The sequence below is a fragment of the Mastigoproctus giganteus genome, chromosome 10 (assembly GCF_048544385.1).
Source record: "Mastigoproctus giganteus isolate SK-2022 chromosome 10, ASM4854438v1, whole genome shotgun sequence".
In the NCBI taxonomy this organism is placed as follows: Eukaryota; Metazoa; Arthropoda; class Arachnida; order Uropygi; family Thelyphonidae; genus Mastigoproctus; species Mastigoproctus giganteus.
Window position 1 is genome coordinate 54,700,495 of NC_143584.1, and position 20,961 is coordinate 54,721,455.

The 20,961-nt window shown below is 36.9% G+C and overlaps 1 protein-coding gene across 2 annotated transcripts in view; it reads right to left on the reverse strand.

The window, feature by feature from the left end:
- The window catches only part of LOC150079036 (serine/threonine-protein kinase Nek8-like), a 266,092-nt gene that overhangs the window by 62,551 nt on the left and 182,580 nt on the right, over positions 1-20,961 (reverse strand). For both annotated transcript variants that reach the window (XM_090384054.1, XM_090384055.1), the window contains exons 12-13: positions 15,141-15,258; positions 963-1,113 (exon numbers count right to left, since the gene is read on the reverse strand). In XM_090384054.1, coding sequence (XP_090240180.1) covers positions 963-1,113; positions 15,141-15,258 — 269 coding nt within the window. The remainder of the gene's footprint in view (positions 1-962; positions 1,114-15,140; positions 15,259-20,961) is intronic.

Genomic DNA, 20,961 nt, shown 5'->3' on the forward strand with positions numbered 1-20,961 from the left:
TATTGGAATGAGCAGCAGCCTTGAAAGCAAGGTGCTGCGGATTTCAAGGACTGCTGGGAGCCATCATGGAACAAGTAAATACATGGGCTGTGTTGGAGTAACAAAAGAGTAAGAACAGGTGCAAGTATAATTGCGTATACACCAATGCTAGGAGTATAGTAAATAAATTTGATGATTTTGAAGTGCTGGTTAAGACTTCAAAGATGAATACTGTTGGGATATAAAAGACGTAGTGTCACGCAGTTATAAGAAATGAAGAATTGGAATTTGGGGAGCACAATGTGTACAGAAAGGATAGATAGGATAGAAAAGAGGGAGGGAGTTATGCTGTTAGTTAAGAAACACAAAATCTAAGGAACTACTAGCTTACTTTTTTTTGCTCTTTAAGAGCTCAATTGTTTGCTTAGCCCAGTCAAGCAATTTGCAGTCTTGGCTTATTTCTCTTCTTACATCTTATATAGCAATTTACATAATTGATTATTTTTCTCTTTTTACGCCTCTCACAGCACTTTATATACTGATTCTTTGAGGTCATCCGTGTGAGTATTTTCCTATTTGACATTTGATGTTCTAGAAGTTGCTGAACTTGACTATTTTTAATATCTGATATGCAGTAACTACAACTCAGAATTTCTTCAGTCTTTTAATAACTTTGTCTTGATCATCCTATTTCACATATCAACATGACTGTGATCTAATTCTTTTAGGATATTTGCCTTTAATATCAGATACTGAATGAATGAATGAATATAATTACCAATACAAACAGTTATATGAAGGGGAAAGCTTGGTTCAAGTGCATAAAAGAAACAAAACACACTAATAATTGGTTACCTTATTTTTGGAATTCATTCTGTTTTTCAAGATAAATGATTACATGAGTAATACTGAACCCTGCAGAGAACATGCATGTGAACAGAATGTTCAAAATTAATGTATTAAAAAATTGCTTACGTATTTACCGATTACTTCCACATGCCATTAGTTTTCCAGTGGTGGTGATCAGATATGAACAGTCATGACCACAGAAAACTTTTTTAGGTCTCTGTTCAGGAAGAACAGGAACTCTCTGTGGAACAGCATGGGATTCTGCTTTTCCAAGTCCTAGTCTACCTAAAATATAAATATATGTGTGTGAGTGTAGAAAATGAATAAAAATGAAATATTATATCAGAATATCACTTTAATCTTTAAAAAGATCATTTTATTTTTTATTGTTTTAATATGGAAATATAATTCGCTGGTTATTATGAAAATTTACCAAGTGGATGCTACAAGATCATTTTCTGTTTTTATTAATGAAATTGCTTGTTTCTGCTGAAAATGGATATTATATGGTTTACACCTATGGCAACAGCAGATTGCCTTCAAACCTTAAAAAATAATGATATGGTTTCAGAGGAGCCTGCTGTAGCAGGTCAATTCTTCTGTAATGGAGTGGTCACATTAGTTCTCTCTCTCTATAAAATATAATATAAACAATTGAAGAATCTCTCTCTCTCTATAAAATATAATATAAACAATTGAAGAAATTTTTTCTCTCTGTATAACCACATGAGTTTTTAAAAGTTAGTTGATTTAGCCTTATTGGCTAAATGTACTATACAAGTAGGTAACAATATTGGAACATTGCTGGAACCCATCATCAGACCATACTTGGCTCTACTAAAGGTGAAAAAAAAAACTCAGATTTTTACAATTAATTATTGTGTTATTACAGACATCCAATTATTTATAATTTTTAAATTTTATACAGATAAAGGTAAAAGCTGGCTTACCTGTTAACAGCCTCTCCTTGCTAAATGGCTGTCTCCTTCATTCTTTCTTCAATCAGTCAAGAGAAGCTGTTAACAGATTATTTTATACCTATATTGAGCCTGGATCTGGATGGTGACTAGCTAATAGCAGATTGCCAGGTCAGTTAATCTGGAGTTCAGTGCTTTTTTTTTTTTTTTTTTGTAGCTTAAATGTGACTCACGGTTGATTTTTCAGAATGATTAGCTAAGCCTTGCTCCCAAAAACTTCCTCAGTTATGGTTGTGGTGGTGGGGATAAATAAATTTTTTAAATTTTTGGTAGTTGTTGGCGCATAGGCTTCTGTGGCCATAATGCACCTCCCAAGGTTTTTGTAGTACTTTGATCCAAGCCCGAGGCGGGAATCGAACCCGCGACCTTTGGGTTGCCAGGCAGGGTGGTGGGGAAGAGAAGGGTTGGCTGTCTTCTTTGAGGATGTTGAAATATTGTTAATTGAATTCTATACCTTGTTTTTTGTTTATAGAGTTGGCCCAGAACATTTTTATAAAGAATGATTCTTTAACTTTTTTTTCTATTGATTGGTTGAAAGGACTGTAGGGTTGCTAAATTACCAAATATCTCTGCACTGGAATGCATGGAAGGCAGTGTATAATTTGTTTATTCTTCCATAATGGATGTCTTTTTTTATGTTTTTAGTCTGGAACTGGGGTGTCCATAAGATTTTCCTATGTAGTACCTCCACATTTACAACCTATTTTATAAATTGGTCCTCTAGGATTGTTGGCTGTGTGTGTGTGTGTGTTCCAGTAAATTTAAATGGTTGTGTGTTGGCCCATTCCTCCAGAGGCCAAGTTCAGATCATAATGTCCTGGGATAGGATACCATTTGCTTCTAAATGCATGTGAAACAAGCATTAACCATTATTTCTGGGATCTTGCAAAAGCAACTGGCCAGAGCAATAGGATTGTTAATACTTGGGGAAAAGAAAGCACAACTGCCTTGCACAATCTTATAGAGCAGTCCAGAAAATGCTCTGATGAGATAGTCTGTTATAGAGAGACAGAGTAGGCAATCTATAAATTTTGATGAGATATGTTTAATCATCTCATAATTGATGCTGTCTGGTCCAAAAGCACTTGCCTGTGACATGGACAGTGCTATTTAAAATTCTTGTTCTGTGAAAGGCTGATTATATTTTAGCAGATATTTGAGTGAACGTTTCTCTATTTCAACAGACTTTATTAGACAATCTTGGAGTTAATCGACCCGATCCCAGAAGTGAAGTGGGTCCAATGTTCACTTTTGCTCTGACATCCAAGTCCAAGAATGTTCATGTTTAAAGGCCATGAGATTATTTGTGGTGAAATATTGCTAAAATATCCGGCACACCTTGTTTTTATTTGTGCTGTGTTCACCATTTCACCATGGATTTGGAAATAGTGGAAAATTAGCAGATGTTTTTGGAATTGCAATTGCTGCTGCTTACAATATTTTCTGTGATGTATTTTACTGCCTCATCAATTGGCTCCTCTCTGACAGTGGTGGTATTAAAGGTTGCCAGATATTTGAAGGCACTCCAATTAAATCTTCCACTGCAGTGATATCCTTGATGGCTGACATGATTTCCCAATGCAAATGGTGGATATTATTATTATTATTATTAGCTATAGGGTGCAAGGAAGCCTGAGGCTTATGCTGCACCAGCTAAAAAAAAAAAAAAAAAAAAAAATCCCAAGTTACCCTGAGAAAGAGAGAGTCAAAAGTAGAAGGGAATCACCAAGAAAGAGAAGAATGATGATATCCAGCTCAGGACCCTGGGTGTGCCAAGCCCATACTCACCAGATGTGAGTCCCTGGGGTTGATTACAAGCAAGTGATCACTACCATAAAGTTTTTCTTCAACTGATCATATAAACATGGGGAGGTGAGAAAGGGCACATACAGAGAGATCAATATGGGTAGGCACATGGAAGAAGGTTAATATTAGAGCCACATTTAGAAGGGCAAGGTAATTTCTTTCAAGTGTACACTCAATAGTACTGTGGTACTACACTGACAGTGGTTGTTGTTGTTGTTTGGTTTTTAGGAGCATTAGCAACTAAGGCCATATTGCTCCGGTGCGGTGGTCATTCCCTGACCTTTCCGCATCCTCCGTATTTGGTGGTGACGGGCTCGAACCCCGGTCTAATCAAGAAGCGTGTGCTACGCACTGCTGCTCCTTCCCACCTGGCTACGGAGGCGCCGCTGACAGTGGTAGAGAATGAAAGGGACCTGGGGGTGGTTGTGCAGGCAGATATGAAGTTCTCTGAGCAGTGCAGACGGGCTGCAAGAGTAGCTCATGGTGTACTGTCAATGATATATAGGAATTTTTCTAGCAGGGATAAGGAGGTGATTATTCCCTTGTATAAGGCAATGGTCAGACTGCATCTAGAGTACTGTATACAGGTCTGGACGCCTCATTTCAAGAAGGATGTAGAGCTGCTGGAACGAGTACAGAGAAGGGCAACAAGATTAGTGAACGGAACAAAGGGGTGCTCTTACGAAGAAAGGCTTAAGTTTTGCGAATTACAGTGTCTGGAGACTAGGCAGCAGCGAGGTGATATGATAGAGGTGTACAAAGCTTTGAATGGTTTGAGCATGCTCAATGCTGATGGGATTCTTCCTCTTGCTCAGAATAATCACCTGAGAGGGCATAATTTCAAATTGAGGAAAGACAGATGTAGGATAGATGTGCAGAAATTTGCCTTTAGCCAGCAGGTGGTTGGTAGGTGGAACAGACTTCCATCCCTTGTCGTGGATGTTGATAGCCTAAATAAGTTTAAGGCTCGGCTGGACAGGTATTTCGAACGAACAGAGGGGTGAAGTGGAAGTGGTTATTTTTTATTTATTTATTTTACTTTAATTTTTTTGGCTGATGCTGCATAAGCTTGCTTTCTTGCATCAAATGCCTCTACTAATGCTAATGCTAATAATTTGACCCTTTCTATTGATATTTGCACTACCTCATGGTGAATTATGTCCATTAAAATGTAGTAGGAAAAGGGGAGTTAATTTCTTAATGAAATCATCCTGGTCTGCCTGGGGTATGTTGTTCCAAGTGGCAAAGAAACAGAACAAATAGTGAGGCAAAATGCTACTGTAATACAAATTGCTATTGCGTCGGTGTGGGTGTTGGAATAATGTACAGTTTAGATGGCAACTCATCCGTGTGCAGGTCCATCCCTGCTTCTATTGTTCTAGACAATAGAAGAAATTTTTTGAGCAATTTTCTTTGTGAAGCACAAGCAAATGTGTCACATTTAGAAACAAATTTATCTATATTGGGCTGGTCTTTAATGATGTTCCGTACAGTTTGCTGGCCAATTCCAAATTCGTCTGCAAGTTTTGAAACACTTTCACCTTTTTTAAGGTCTTTTAATAATTTCCAGTTTCTTTTCCACTGTTAAAACAACTTGTTTTTGTTTTACCTGACATTTTTAGGGGAGAAAATGAGAGATAAATATTATGTACAACACACAGCAAGCACAGGAACAAGCTTTCCGCGATGTTAGTATACAAATGTGAATAGGTTACATTTGTATGTTATTTGGCATTAGAAATGCAGCAGGTGTTTCAAGACACTTGACTTTGCATCTGTGGGTGTTAAAACATCTGACGTGATTTACCAGGTGGCAAAACGAGAGACATGACTGATTTCCTGTATGTACTTTATGAATCCACTCACACAGATAAATTATATTCTTTAAATGTTTGTTAAAAATAAAACTACATACATATAGAGGACTGGGGTTAATCCGATCCTACGGATAATTGAGCCACAGATAACTAATGTTATTAGTGGAGTTCCACAGGGTTTGGTGTTGGGACCACTGTTGTTTTGTATATTTATCAATGATATTGATGAAGGTATATATCGGACTTAGTGTCGAAGTTTACAGGTGATAAAAAGGTTGACAGGGTTGTTAATGGCAGTGTGCTACTGAAAGAGGATCTAGATAATTTGGGCAGATGGGCTGAGAAGTGTCAACTGAAGTTTAACATTGACAAATGCAAAGTACTGCATATGGGTAGAAGCAACCCCAGAGGAACATACTAACTGTGAGGTACTACACTTAGGGTGGTAGAAAATGAAAAAAAACCTGGGAGTGATTGTGCTGTCAGATATGAAGTTTTCTGAGAAATGCAGACAGGCTTCAAGAGCAGGTCATGGGGTTTTTTCAATGATATACAGGAATTTTGCTAGCAGGGAAAAGGTGTTTAATCCTTTGTATAAGGCAATGGTCAGGCCACGCCTTGAGTACTGCATACAGGAGGTCTCATTTTAGGAAGGATGTATATTTGCTTGAGCATGTACAGAGAAGGGTGACAAGATTGATGAGGAAAGTGAAGGGATCCTCTTACCAAGAGAGGTTTAAATTCTGCAAATTGCAGCAACTGGAGACTAGGTGATCTGAGGTGTATAAGGCCTTGAACGGGTTGAGCACGCTTAATTCTGATGGGATTCTTCCACGTGCTCAGATTACGAACCTGAGGGAGCATCAATTCAAATTGAGGAAAGACAGTTGTAGAATAGATGTGCGGAAATTTGCCTTTAGCCAGTGAGTTGTTAATTGCTGGAACAAACTTCTATCTGTCATTGTGGAAGTTGATAGCTTAAATAAATTCAAGGAGGAACTGGACAAACATTTAGAGGGAATGGTTCGTAAATTTTTTTTTTTTTGGCTTGCTTTCTTGCATCACATGCCTCTATTTACTATTACTATACTTTGTATGGGTTGTAAATTGAGAAGACAAAAGATAACTGTTGATGTAACACTTAAATTTTTGTAGATTGTAATTTTCAGGAAGTACATGTGAAGAAAGGCTCTTCCAGAAAACAGAAACAGAAGAAACAAATGAGGAGCAGCAAAATTTGGTTCTGGGAGTTTGGCATTGGATAGCAAATGGATGCCACAAAGACATTCAATTTTTGTTGCTTTCCAGCAACAAAAACTGAATGTCTTTGAAACAGAAGTGGAGAGGATTTGTCGGACACAAGTCATTAATTAACCTGACTGCCATCTTTTGAATGGAGTCTAGAAACTTTAGAAAGGTTTTGGGAGCACCACCCTAGATGTGGGAACAATATTCCTTGGTGGGGGGATTGGAGATTTGTACAGAGTAAGCAGTTGTTTAGAAGAAAAGTAACACCAAGAATGAAAAAGAAAAGTTTTTTTTGGATGCAGAAGAAGTAATATTTGTGATGTGCTTATGTCAAGGTTAGGTTAATTCTCAGATCAAGGTCTGCCTAGACCATTCTAGACAAGATCACAATATCACAGAGAGTATTATGATCTTGTTTAGAAATCTCAGTGTCGCCAAAGGAGCAGAAGAATCTTTTCTGTGAGAAATAAGATAGGACCGAGTTTTAGAGGGATTAAATTAACAAAGTTTCCTTTGCCTAACTAAAGGATTATCTGAAGATTGCTGTTTAAGAACATGGTGGGGGATAATCGAGAAGTTGAAGTTTTAAAAATCTTGAGCTGTTTGTGCAGGACAAAGTTTCTAGAACTGGAAGGTGGAATGTAGTGTGCTATCATCAGTAAAACCTTGGATAGGATTTCCAGAAAGAATCTCATTAATATATAAGAGGAAAAGAGTGGAAGAAAGAACTAAACTTTGTGGAACACCAGCATTTGTGGAGAAGTTAGAAGGCAGACAGCTGTCTACCATCATTTGCAGTGAGCAATCGGGGAGAAAATTGGGCACACAATTGCAAAACTTAGTCAGCAGTCCATAAGATTTGTTTAGATCTTTACACCAAACATAATCAAAAGCTTTAGAAATTTCAAGGTTAATTGCTGCAGTTTCACCAAACTATTCCAATGAATTTGTTCACAGATAAGTAACATAAATGAATATATCTCCAGTGGATTGACACTGATGCAATTCATATTGGCAAACAAGGAACAGATGGAAGGTTTCAAGAGAGTTTAAGAGTTAGCAATTGATGGATTTCTCCATTACTTTCAAAAGAGTAGAAGTAAGTGCAATGGGGTGATAACTGGATGGGAGAGATTTGCCATCATTTTTAGGGACTGTCTGGAATAAGCTAATTTCAAAGAAGAAAAGACATTAGTGAAATAAGAAATTGTAAAAATACAGCACAAAACAGGAGCATGGGTCTCTGAGAACAAATGGAGATGTACCATCAGGAACTGGAGCTTTCTTCACATCGAGACTGTTCAGAATTGTAACAGCCTTCAACTGGAATTTGTGGAGAAGTTAGAAGGCAGACATCCATCTACCATCTACCAGCTTCATTCAATACCATGGGTATTGAATGAAGCATGCTAGATATGATAGGTGGAGTTTTTATCAAGATCATCAATGAAAGAGTGAGAAGAAGGGTATAATGCTAGTAAGTCAGCTTAATCTTTAGCTGAGAATGCAGTAGAACCATGAAGTTTTAACAGAGGTGGAGTATAGATGGATAGCGGTTGTGGCCAATAGCGGTTTTGGCAAGAGACCAGAATGCCCTACTACCATCTGACAAGAAGCAAATTTTCTACTACAAAATAATGGTTTAGAGTTGTTTTGAGTTCAGTGTAGGCAAAAAATGAAGTTTAGATTTCAATGCAAGCCAATTATGATATGCAACATTCTTATCTTGAATAGCCTTAGCACATTTAGATGTAATGTAGAATAAAGGATTTCATGCCAAGAAGAATAATTTCACTGACACAATCTCAGCAAACATTGGGATCAGAAGATTTGAACCAGTAATCCAACCAAGAAAAAGAACAGAAATCTCCCTGATCATCCTATTTCACATTCTTGTAACGCCAAATGACATGAAGCTCAGAATGGCCAGGAGAGAGAGGGAAGCTCTATTGGATAAGAGACCATTACCAAGTTTTGGTCTGAGATGCCTGGAGGAAAGCTAAGATTGGCCATTTTTTTGAAAGGTTGTTGGTGAGAAAAATATCAAGGGTGTTTTGTGTGGTTAAGAATGTCTGATATTCTAGTAGGTAAATGAATGAACTGAGTGAGATAATTATAAATTGCAAAAGCTTTGGCATCTTGCCCACCTAGATCTAAAACTAGAAAAATGAAGCCAACTGGTGTTTTTAATATCCAAATGGATATGGAAATGGACATAACTGAGATTGGAAGTAAGACGTGTATATTTGTGAAATAAATGAGGAAGTTTTTGTAAGGTTTAGATTTTTTTGCAGATAAGTTTATTCTATTAGTTTGACTATTCATGATACACATTCAGTAGATAAAGTAAAAGTGGGAGTTGTATGAATTAATGAAATTTTTGAATGAAATTCTTGAACTTTTATATGCATAATAAAGAATGCTCAGCTCCTAGGCATAATGTGGTCTTGAAAATGCCACACACACACATACACACACACACACACCTCAGATTTCCTCCATTCACTAGCTGGCAGCAATATTACACATCATATGATCTGGATGCCTCCTATATAGAAAGTTATATAGGAGGTTATAGAAAGTTACAATATATTTGGTCTGGTGAACTATCTTGAGGCTGACCTGCAAAAACTGGAGAGCTATACCCTCAATGTGAAGAACACTAGATCTAGTCATGATGTCCATTATAATCTTAAAACATTACTCTCACTTATGACATCATATACTTAGATTTCAGAATAATTATGACATCATATACTTAGATTTCAGAATAATTATGACATCATATACTTAGATTTCAGTAAGTCTTTGATACTGCAGTAAAATCTTATTAATACAAACTCAGTTTATATGAAGCACACACCATTCCCCTGCAAAAGGATAGGCTTTTATATGTAAATATATTTGTTTATTACAAAATTCGGTTAATATGTATTACAAAGTTCTTTTTCACCCAGTGAGAAATAAATATTATCATTTTGTATGTATAATACAAATCTTGGCAGAGTGATCCGATTATTGCCCCTGGCCACCTGGCTCCCTGCTTTACGAAGGATGGCACTGACTTGTTAGAAATTAGTTTTGTGTAAACAAAAGCAGTTTAAGGTAGCTACAACATCAAGTGCACTCTGAAAAACATCTTTCTGAAGGACGAGTTGTTAAATTAACAAAAGAATAAAAGATTTTTCTAAGTTGTTTACATGCACTCCCTCGCTCTCCACAGGAATAAGGTCAGTTGCAATTGTTACCCCACTTCAAAGAGTCTTTTGCTATCATATACAGAAATCTGTTTTTTGTGCCATTTTATCTGAGCTGATACCTTTTTCGGAACTTGTTTCTTTAAATAAATTTAAAATTTGTTTACATTAAATCTTATCTAGCAGTGTTATGGCAACAAAATGTAGATGGACAGAATTAAGCCTGGAAATTAAACTAAAAATATACAAGAGGCTGATAGGATGGAAAGAAGCAAAACGGACATTGCAAAGGAATACAACATCCCTTTATCTACAATACTGAAAAACCAAAAAAGACTTGAAGAAGTGCATGACACTGGAGCAGCGATGAAAAACAGGAAATGAATTTGTGGTGCAAAAGACGAGGAGCTTGAAACAAAACTTTTTGAGTGGTACCAACAAATGCGTGCATCTAATTTGCCAATATCAGGTCCAATTATGCAAGAAAAGGCAAATTATTTAAAAAAACTTATAGACAGGAATAACTTGGTTTCGCGAAATGTTTGCGGTGAGTCTGGATTACTTGACAAAGAAAAGGCTACAGACTGGTTGTGTTCTGTACGGTCCATCTTTGAAAAATATGAGGCAAAGGGTATTTTTAATCTTGACAAGACAGGTTTATTTTATAATCTGCTACCAAACAAAACATTTGCTGTTCGAGGAAAGCCTTGTCATGGTGGAAAATTAAGTAAAAAAAAAGACTCACTGTTCTGTTATGCTGCAATTCAGATAGCAGAACAAAACGACGCCCACTTGTGATTGGTAAGTTTTCCAAGCGAAGATGTTTTTAAACGGTTAACCAACTTCCCTGTAATTATGAAGCCAATAGAGGAATGGAGGAAGTGCTTGGCTTATGGTCAAAATTTTTCAGTCTTAGTTATCAAAATTGGACAGAAGAATGGCTTCAGAAAAAAGGAACATTTTGATGATTCTAGACTGTTGTTACAGCACATTCTGCCGAGACACTTAAGTTGACAAATATATGGCTGTTGTTTTTACCCCCAATACCACTAGTTTAATGCAACCACTGGATCAAGGCATTATTTATAACCTCAAGAGAGCATAAAGAGCCTGCCTGATAAGGTACTTGATCTGCAACATAGAAGGATGGAACAATTTGCAGCCAAATTGGAATGTCTTGAATGCTATCCGTAATCTTGTTATTGCTTGGGAAAGTATTACATCGTGTAATAATCAACTGCTTCAGGAGAGAACATCATCGAAAAACATGGTCTAGCAGATGAATGTGATAGCAACAGTGAGGAATGGAGGAATTTGAAGGAGCATACGGATTTTGTTGGAGAATTTGAAGAGTTTGTGAGGATGGATGATGAAGTTGCTACCACTGCAATGCCAACACCAGAAGAGCTGCTGGGTTCTCTTACCAAGAAAGGCTTAAGTTCTGCAAATTGCAGCACCTACGAGGTGATCTGATTGAGGTGTATAAGGCCTTGAATGGCTTGAGCAAGCTGAATGCTGATGGAATTCTTCCTCTTGCTCAGACTAAGAACTTGAGAGGGCAGTTATAGTGCCCTCTCAGGGCACTATAACTATAATAACTGTAATATAATAGTAGCCGCAGACGGAGGTGGAAATGATTCTTGCATTGCTTCTATTGGAATGAGCAGCAGCCTGAAAAGCCAGTTGCTGGGAATTTCAGGAACTGCTGGGGATCGTGAAACAAGTAAATACCTGGGCTATGTTAGAGTAACTGAGAGAAAGAACAGGTGCATGTACACCAATGCTAGGAATATAGTAAATAAATTTGATGAAGGCAGATATGGTTGCGATATCAGAGACGTGATGGCACTGAAATATAAGGGATGCAGAATTGGAATTTGGAGAGTACAATGTGTACAGAAAAGATAACAGGATAGGAAGGGAGGAGGGGTTATACCATTAGTTAAGAAACACACAAAATTTAAGGAAGTGCATCAAGTTGACATAGATGGTCAGTGTAATGTTCAGTAAGTTTGGTGTGACATAAGCACTGAGAAAGCAAAATTGAGGGTAGGAGTTTGTTGTAGGCCTAATGACTGATGAGTACAGTGAACAATTATACAGAGAAATAGAGTGGGCCAGTAAATAAGTGTCTTATAATGAGGGATTTTAATTTCCCAGATATTGACTGGAATTTGTGGGTTGGTCACTCACAAGCATTGCAGTTGGTCACTCACTGCATAAGCATTGCAGGATCATCTAGACAAGAGAGCAAGTAATAATTCATACATGGCATGGGTTTGTCAAGGGAAAGTCTTGTCTGACCAATCTGATTGGATAGTATGATGTGGTCACAAAGGAACTGGATGCAAAAAATAATTTTCATATCATATACTTGGATTTCAGGAAAGCTTTTGATACTGTTGCGCATGGAAGATTACTGTATAAATTGGAGCAGTGTGGTATTAAGGGAAAGTTGCTACAATGGATAAAAGGATGATTGAGTGGGAGAAGACAGAGTGGTAATCAATGGATACTGCTCTAAATGGACTAATGTTATTAGTGGTGTCCCTCAGGGTTTGGTGTTGGGCCCATTGTTGTTTTGTACATTTATCAATGATACTGATGAAGGCATATCAAGCTTAATGTCAAATTCTGCAAATGATACAAAGGGTGGCAGGGTTGTTAATAACAGTAATGACAGTATGCTGCTGCAACAGGATCTGGAAAAGTTGCATAGATGGGCTGAGAAGTGGCAACTGAATTTAACAATGACAAATGCAAAGTACTGCATATGACTAGCAATAACCCCCAGAAAAATGTACCAATTATGTGGGGTGTTACACTCAGGGTAGTGGAGAATGAAAGAGACCTGGGGAGGGTAAATGTGCAGTCAGATATGAAGTTTTCTGAGCAGTACAGATGAGCCAGACCTAGTCAAGGCATCTTGTCAATGATATATAGGAATTTTTATAGCAGAGATAAGGAGGTGATTATCCCCTTGTACAAAGCAATGGTCAGACCACACCTTGAGTACTGTATACAGGTCTGGAGACCTCATTTTAAGTAGGGTGTAGAGCTGGTTGAAAGAGTACAGAGTAGGGCAACAAACTGTTGAAGGGAACAAAGGGATGCTCTTATGAAGAAAGGCTTAAGTTCTGCAAATTACAGCTTTTGGAGACTAGACTCTTGTAGGGCGATCCGATTGAGATGTATAAGACCTTGAATGGATTGAGCAGATTCAATGCTGATGGGATTCTTCCCCTTGCTCAGATTACAAACCTGAAGGGGACATAGATTCAAACTGAGACAAGCCAGTTATAGAATAGATGTGCAGAAGTTTGTCTTTAGCCAGCAGGTAGTTGATTGCTGGAACAAACTTCCATTTGTTGTTGCGGAAGTTGATAGCTTAAATAAATTCAAGGCAGAACTAGACAAACATTTGGAATGAATGGATCAGTGAAATAAGAATTTTTTTTTTTTTTTTTTTTTTTTTTGGCTAATACTGTATAAGCTTGCTTTCTTGCATCATGTGCCTCTACTAATGCTAATGAAGTCTTATTTCTACAGGATGATTCAAAAGTCTCTACACATAGGAAATAATGTTTATTTTTTTCTCTTTCACATGGCATTTTTTTCACATGGCAAGCACATCACATGACACTATTGCCAAACTTATTGAGAAGTTCAGAAAGACTGGAAGTGTTGCTGACCAACCAAGAAGTGGTCATCCACAAACATCCACCAATGAAGACACAACTGAAATGGTGCTGGCAGCATTTGCAAAGAGGCCCCAAAAAAAAGCACAAGAAGGTTATCTGCAGAAATAAGCGTCAGCCAATCGAGTATCATCGGCATCATGAAAAAGCATTGCAACCTAGTGACAGCTTCCTGATCTGGCCATGAGAATGATTTTTATACGCTCTTCTTTCTTGCATGCACTGATGGCTGGATCAGCAGTTTCCAGCTTCCTGGATTGGTCACTGTGGTCCCGTGGTGTGGCCTCCAAGGTCCCGAGACCTCAGCCCACTTGATTTACACTTGTGGGACCCTTGAAGGCCTGGTGTACCAGGAAAAGATACAAAACATGAATCACCTAAAGCAGTGCAATTACATGCATAACATCAGATGTGTTAATACAAGTTCAACATGAGCGGGAGAGACATCCGTACATGTTTTCAAAGGAATGGTAACCATTTAGAAGCATGAAGGAGTTTACTTATGCATGGGTGATGAACACACAATTTCTACTACCAAGGTAATTTTAATGCATCATTTTAATTATATCTCATATTGTGAATACCTTCACAACAAGTTGCCATGGTATTGCACTACCTTGAATTAGCAATGTTTCACCTATGGAAAAAGACTACTGTTACTTATTCTCGGTGGATACCACCAACCAGACGGCACCGTTTAGAGGCTCTTTTGGCCCCTCTTTGGTGGGTGGATAGGTACTCTGTTGTTGCAATAGTGACAACCCAGTTATGAAGTATAACTCCACAATATGAGAGATGCCTGATGGTGTGCGTGGTTTAATCTAAAAGATATTTCTTGGCTAAATGCCTAAGAGTATGAAGGATCTTTTAGATTAAACCATGCACACCATCAGGCATCTCTCATACTGTGGAGTTATACTTCATAACTGGGTTGTCACTATAGTAACAACAGGTACCTATCCACCGAAGAGGGGCCAAAAAACCTTGAAACGGTGCCATCTGGGTAGTGGTATCCACTGAGAATAAGTCTTTTCCATAGGTTGAAGCGTTACTTACATGAGGTAGTGCAATACCGTGGCAACTTGTTGTGAAGGTATTCACAATGAGTAGAAATGATGTGTGTGCATCACCCATGCATAAGTAAACTCCTTCATACTCTGAGGCATTTAACCAAGAAATATCTTTTTTGTTGTTTGGTTTTTAGGAGCATTAGCAACTAAGGCCATATTTCTCCGGGAATATGTGGTGGCCATTCCCTGACCTTTCCGCATCCTCCATATTTGGTGGTGACAGGCTCGAACCCCGGTCTAATCAAGAACAGAAATATCTTTTAGATGCAGGCATGTTTTGTGAATAAATGACAATTTGTTAAAAAAAAGTGACCATTTTCCTTATGTATGGAGACTTTTGAATCACCCGGTATTTAGACTAATTAGCCATAATGTTTAATAATCTAACAGAGTGAAGTTCAAAATTAAACCATAAGAGACAACCAGTTGCTTTAGCAAAACAGTTACATTTTTTAATCCATTATAGAATAATGTAAAACAGAATACTACTATTTCTGACCTCTGCTTCCTTGACCCCAAGCAAAAACTTCAGCATCTTCTGTGATAATCATAGCATGAGATGATCCACATGCAAGTGTGACTACATTCACACCAAGAAGAGCATCCACAATCTTTGGCTATATTAAAAAAAGAAATGAAAAATAAAAATAAAGGAAAAAGGTTAGTTAAAATGTCAGATAACTTTAAAATATACTGAATGCAGAAATCCCCAAAATTTTGTGACATGGATTAATGACAGTTTTCTTGTTATTGTGAATTCTCACTATACAGTTTCAACAATATGGGACTATGACCAAGATAACAGGAATTTTTATTTCTCTACACATCTAGTGAGTGAATAGTAAGCCCCTACTTACATGATTAATTTGTTGTGTGTAAAACAGTTTCTGTGTAAGCCCAGTGATGCTTAAATATCATATACTTTTTGTGTGGAAAGTGCTTTAACATAAACACACAAATTATAAATAATGTAAAATAAATATGTATTATAACATAGCAATACCATATTATAATGTACATTATAATATATAAACCATGTATATATGGTACTAATGACCACAGAAGCCAAAGTGCCTAAATTGTTTAAAGAATATATATATGTGCTCATTTATCTACAGATCAGTGCAACTGAAACCTGACATATAGTAAGTTGAAGACTTACTATATGTGATCCAGTTTAGAATTCTCTAATCTTTCAAATGATTTGAAATCAAGAGAATTAACAAAAGACAGACCCAAAACACAGGACGTTGCAATTGCTACAAAAATAGTAGCCATTCCTCAGTGATCTAAATAAAAAGAGAAGCCAAGCACTTTACAATAAATTGAAATGAAGTGTTGTATCTAAGCTAGAAACTTGTAGATTGACCTCCAGATGGCTTTATTCAAGACACTAATGTATACTTATTTTATTTATTCATTTTTGATTTTATATATATATATATATATATACAGAGTGCAGAGAAACTCTACTGACAAACTTGAACAAGTGATAGAGGATACCAAACAAAACATTTTTTGTCAAGTAAACATAGGTCGTAAATGAGTTGGTTATAGCAACAGAAGCTATTAAAGGGTTGTAAAAATCAGAACAACACATTCAGTAATTTAATGTCATTTAATGCATACAAATCATTTGCTGTTGTACACAAAATATAAAAAACAATCCATAATGCAGTGCTCGAATGTACGACTACCATAAACATTAATGTGCGCATGCATTGAGAGGTCCTCTGAGTGGTGTGTATCTGCTGCTAATAGAGCGCCTCCGTAGCCAGGTGGGAAGGAGCAGCAGTGCGTAGCACACGCTTCTTGATTAGACCGGGGTTCGAACCCGTCACCACCAAATACGGAAAGGTCAGGGAATGACCACCGCATATCCCGGAGCAATATGGCCTTAGTTGCTAATGCTCCTAAAAACTAAATAACAAACAAACAAACAAACAAGCTGCTAATAGCATAAACATATATTTTATGATCAGTATGGGTACAGACATGGAACGTTTCACTGTTGCAGAAATGGCAGATATCCATTTAATGTACGGCACAGCAAATGGAAACGGAAGAGAGGCTTGTAGGATTTATCAAGAACACTTCTCAGACAGAAGGTTGCCTCACCACTCAACATTTGCTGTGATACACCAAAGATTGTGGGACAGTGGCTCTTTCGGTGTGAATATGCATGATACTGGACATCGGCGCACTGCTAGGACACCCCGGTTTGAGGAACAGGTTTTGCAGATCTTCGCTAATACAGTCAGTCCTCGTATAACACGTGTTTACACTACACGAATTCGATCATACACGATTTATAAATAGGGGACCGATATCTTATATAACACGAACCGAATTCGCTTATGCACGATTCGCCTTTATGTTTACAAGAATGGCAGTCGAACGCAGGATCATCCCAACCGAATGCAACACGATAGGAATGAAGAGAAGATTCTGAAAATGTATTTATGTTTTTTATATCAGTGAAGGGGAAACACATTTCACCATAATAACGTAAAAACCAACACAATTCCAGCTATCGGTATAATCGCAAATGTAATTAGATCGAGTTTACTACCAGTTATTAACAGATTCCACTAGCAGAAACGCAACTGGAAATTGTTTTTATTGTTTTATGGTAGTAACCCCTAGAAATGTGCTTTAGTAAAATGTGAGGTGTTAATCTCTGCCTTTACGGTGTTGTTTATTTAGTTGCTACACACGCACAGCTTTGTTTATGTGTATCAAACATGCCTCCTCGTTTTGTAATTGTGCTTTATTCCCTAAAAATGAGTAAAATACTTAAAAGGTGTGAAAAGGAAGTGTCCTGGTGAAGACACTGCAGATTCAGAAAAAAAAAAAAAAAAAAAGAAAAGCAATATCGATAAACAGAGGTGGACTGGGTCAAAAATTCTTACCCGGGAAAATTTATAGTGGCCTCATAGTAGCGTTTATGGCCAAAATCACACCGGCCCACCCGGGTTTCCCCGGTAAGGCCAGTCCACCTCTGTCGATAGACAAAAAATATGAAATTGTGAGCTTTGAGCGAAATGAAAGACCATGTGATATTGCACATGCTACAGACCTAAATGAGGAAACGCCGAGAATTACAAAGAATGCAGAGAAAATAAAACAACTTTCATAGCAGGAACAACTGAAAGTGTAATTAAAATCCATTAGATTAAGATGCAAAAAAACGGCTGTCATCTGTTTGGATAGATAATCAAACAATAAACAAGTTTGCTTACAATAGAAGCAAAAGCATTAGCAATATTTTATTATATAATAGTCGCAAAAAAATACGTAAGTATTTTATTACAATTATTTATTGTGTTTGGTAATGTTTTGGTTACAAATGTGTGTTCAATCTTGGGTGGTCGGCACCTAACCCTATTTTTCCCATAGAGCCTGTTGTTTATATTGCACGATTTTGCATTGCACGAGGGTTTCTAGGAACACAAGTATCGTGCTATACGAGGACTGACTGTACTCCTAAGCACAAGAGCCACTGCACACCAATTGGGTGTGCAACATCATTTGGTGTGGGATGTGGTGCACAAAGCAGGACTACATCCTTTCTGATGCCAGAAAGTGCATGCACTAGAACCTATTGACTTTACCCATTGTGTTGAGTTCTCCCACTGGTTTTTACAGGAAACCAACTTGCAGCCTGATTTTGCCAATAATGTGTTTTATACTGATGAGGCATGTTTCACCCAAGAGGGATTGTTCAACAGCTGCAACAGTCATGTGTGGGCAGAGAATAATCTCCATGCAATGGTTGAACATGGCTACCAACACAGGTTTAGTGTCAATGTATGGGCTGGCATTGTGGGAAAATTTAGTTGGACCATACACATTGCCTGCACTTTTAGACGGACGACTCTATTTGTGTTTTCTAGAGCAAAAACACTTCCAGAGTTATTGGAGGATGTTTATCTGATTGTCCAAGCACAAATGTGGTTCCAACATAATGGCACACCACCACATTTTGACAGACGTATACACGCACACTTACATACAACCTTTACAGGCAGGTGGATTGGTTGAGGTGGACCTGTAGCCTGGCCAGCAAGGTCGCCTGATCTCACTTGTTTGGACTTTTTCTTTTGGGGATACATGTGTATGAAATGCCAGTCGACACAGTGGAGGAACTTATAGCACAGATTGTTGCAGCAAGTGCAGAGATATAAGACAATCCTAGGAACTTCCAATGCTTACAACATTCAATGATGCGTCAGTGTGAGTTATGCATTGAACAACACTGTCACCAGTTCAAGCACTTCTTATGACTTGTTTTTTTCTATTTTGTGTACAACAGCAAATAATTTGTATGCATTAAACGACATTAAATTACTGATTGTGTTGTTCTGATTTTTGCAACCCTTTAATAGCTTCTGCTGCTATAATGACTCATTTACAACCTATGTTTACATGACAACAAATATTTCATTTGGTACCCTCTATCATCTGTTCAAGTTTGTCTGTAGAGTTTCTCTGCACCTTGTATATATATATATATATATATATATATATATATATATATATGTGTGTGTGTGTGTGTGTGTGTATATAAAATATAGAAAATTAATATCTTATGTAAAGTAAACTAAACAAGAACTAATTAATGCCATCTATTCATATCTAGATAGAACATTACATCAGTCTTATTATATATTTTTTGTATAGTTTAAGTACAATTAGTAAAATAGGTAAGATATAGAATAAATATAATTTCATATTGGATAAGCTGGTAGCTACTTAACCCTATAATAACCATAACTGGTCCATGAGGCCAAACCTAGTAAAGGATGATCATTAGTCAGAGTAAAAGTAAAAATAAAAATAAAACAATTAATAAACATAATAATAATATATATCAAGTCAATTATAGGTAATAGTACACATTGAAAGGGAATGTGTATGTATATATATATATATATATATATATATATATATATATTTGAGTTAAGTTATAATGTATAACATGAAATGAAAGCTAGTAAGATAGCTTCTCAAGAAAAACCAAAAACCTATACGGGTGCCCAACGTAACCTAGAAAAAAAATATATATGTGCCAAAAATAACATAAAATAAGCAATACAAATGTACAATTAAAATGTTAATTATAGGCGAACAGATACATTGAAAGGGACTTTTAAAGGGAAAGATTATGCATATGTAACAAGACTGATTACATTATAGATACACTTATAAATTTCAGATCTAAATTATTAAAAAAAATTGCTTCCCACACTACATAATTGCACGATATCTTTATAAGGCCATATTGATAGCTAATAACAAAGGGCACTATAACCTTAACACACAATATATTACGGATAAAGTCTTAAACCGGCACTGATACAGCATAGCCGTTGTGGGTTGTTTTCGTGGTAGTTACTTTGGCTTACGTAGCTTTTGTTGGACATGTATGTATGTAAATAGTAGGCACTGCACATAGAGTAAGTTTTATATAGCTTACATGCATTAAAAACGTCGTACCTATATTTGCTCTATGGGTAGGAACTTATTCTGTTAACATCTACAACTACTTCGAGAGATATCTATTTGTGGGCATTTTCCATGTATATCATTATGCAGCATATAAAAACTGCAGAGGGCGCTGCATATATTAATACTAAATATAGAGTTCAACGATATTAACTACTTTTCCTAGGGGGGGGCTTCGGTCAGTAGGTGTATATATTCTACACGTGCCGATTCACGCGGTTTTTAGTACTTTGGCCATACTGTGGTAAGCATTTATATATTCAACGTAATTTTAACGCATTCTAATTGTCTTTACATTGCTTGCCATAACCAGGATCCCTTACTATAAGGATTGGGAATTTACGCTCCCGGTTGTATCCAAAGTTAATTTATGATTTAACTTTTTCTATTCTTTTTTAACTTTGCCTTTTTTTATCCCTATTTTTCATACCTCATGAACTATTAGAGTATTCGAGGGGGATTGAGGTACTATATCTATACTTTTATTTTTCCGTTCGCCTTAGTTAGCACAAGCTTCTACTTTACTTGGCAATCGCTTAGACTGAATATATTATAAACTACACACATAAGCCTAAAAATAGATGTATCTCCTTCTCTAATTTAAATTTTGACTATCCGTCAGGCTAACAGTCATCTTGCCAGTTTACTGCTAAATTGGAATTTATCAACGTAAATACCTTTGTTAAATAATATATAATTTATATATTATTTATGGCTCTCTATCTCATTAATTTTTACCATCATTCGGACAAGTTATGCTGGACGATGACTACAGAAATGGATAGCTCGTTAATTATGGTTGATACATTGAA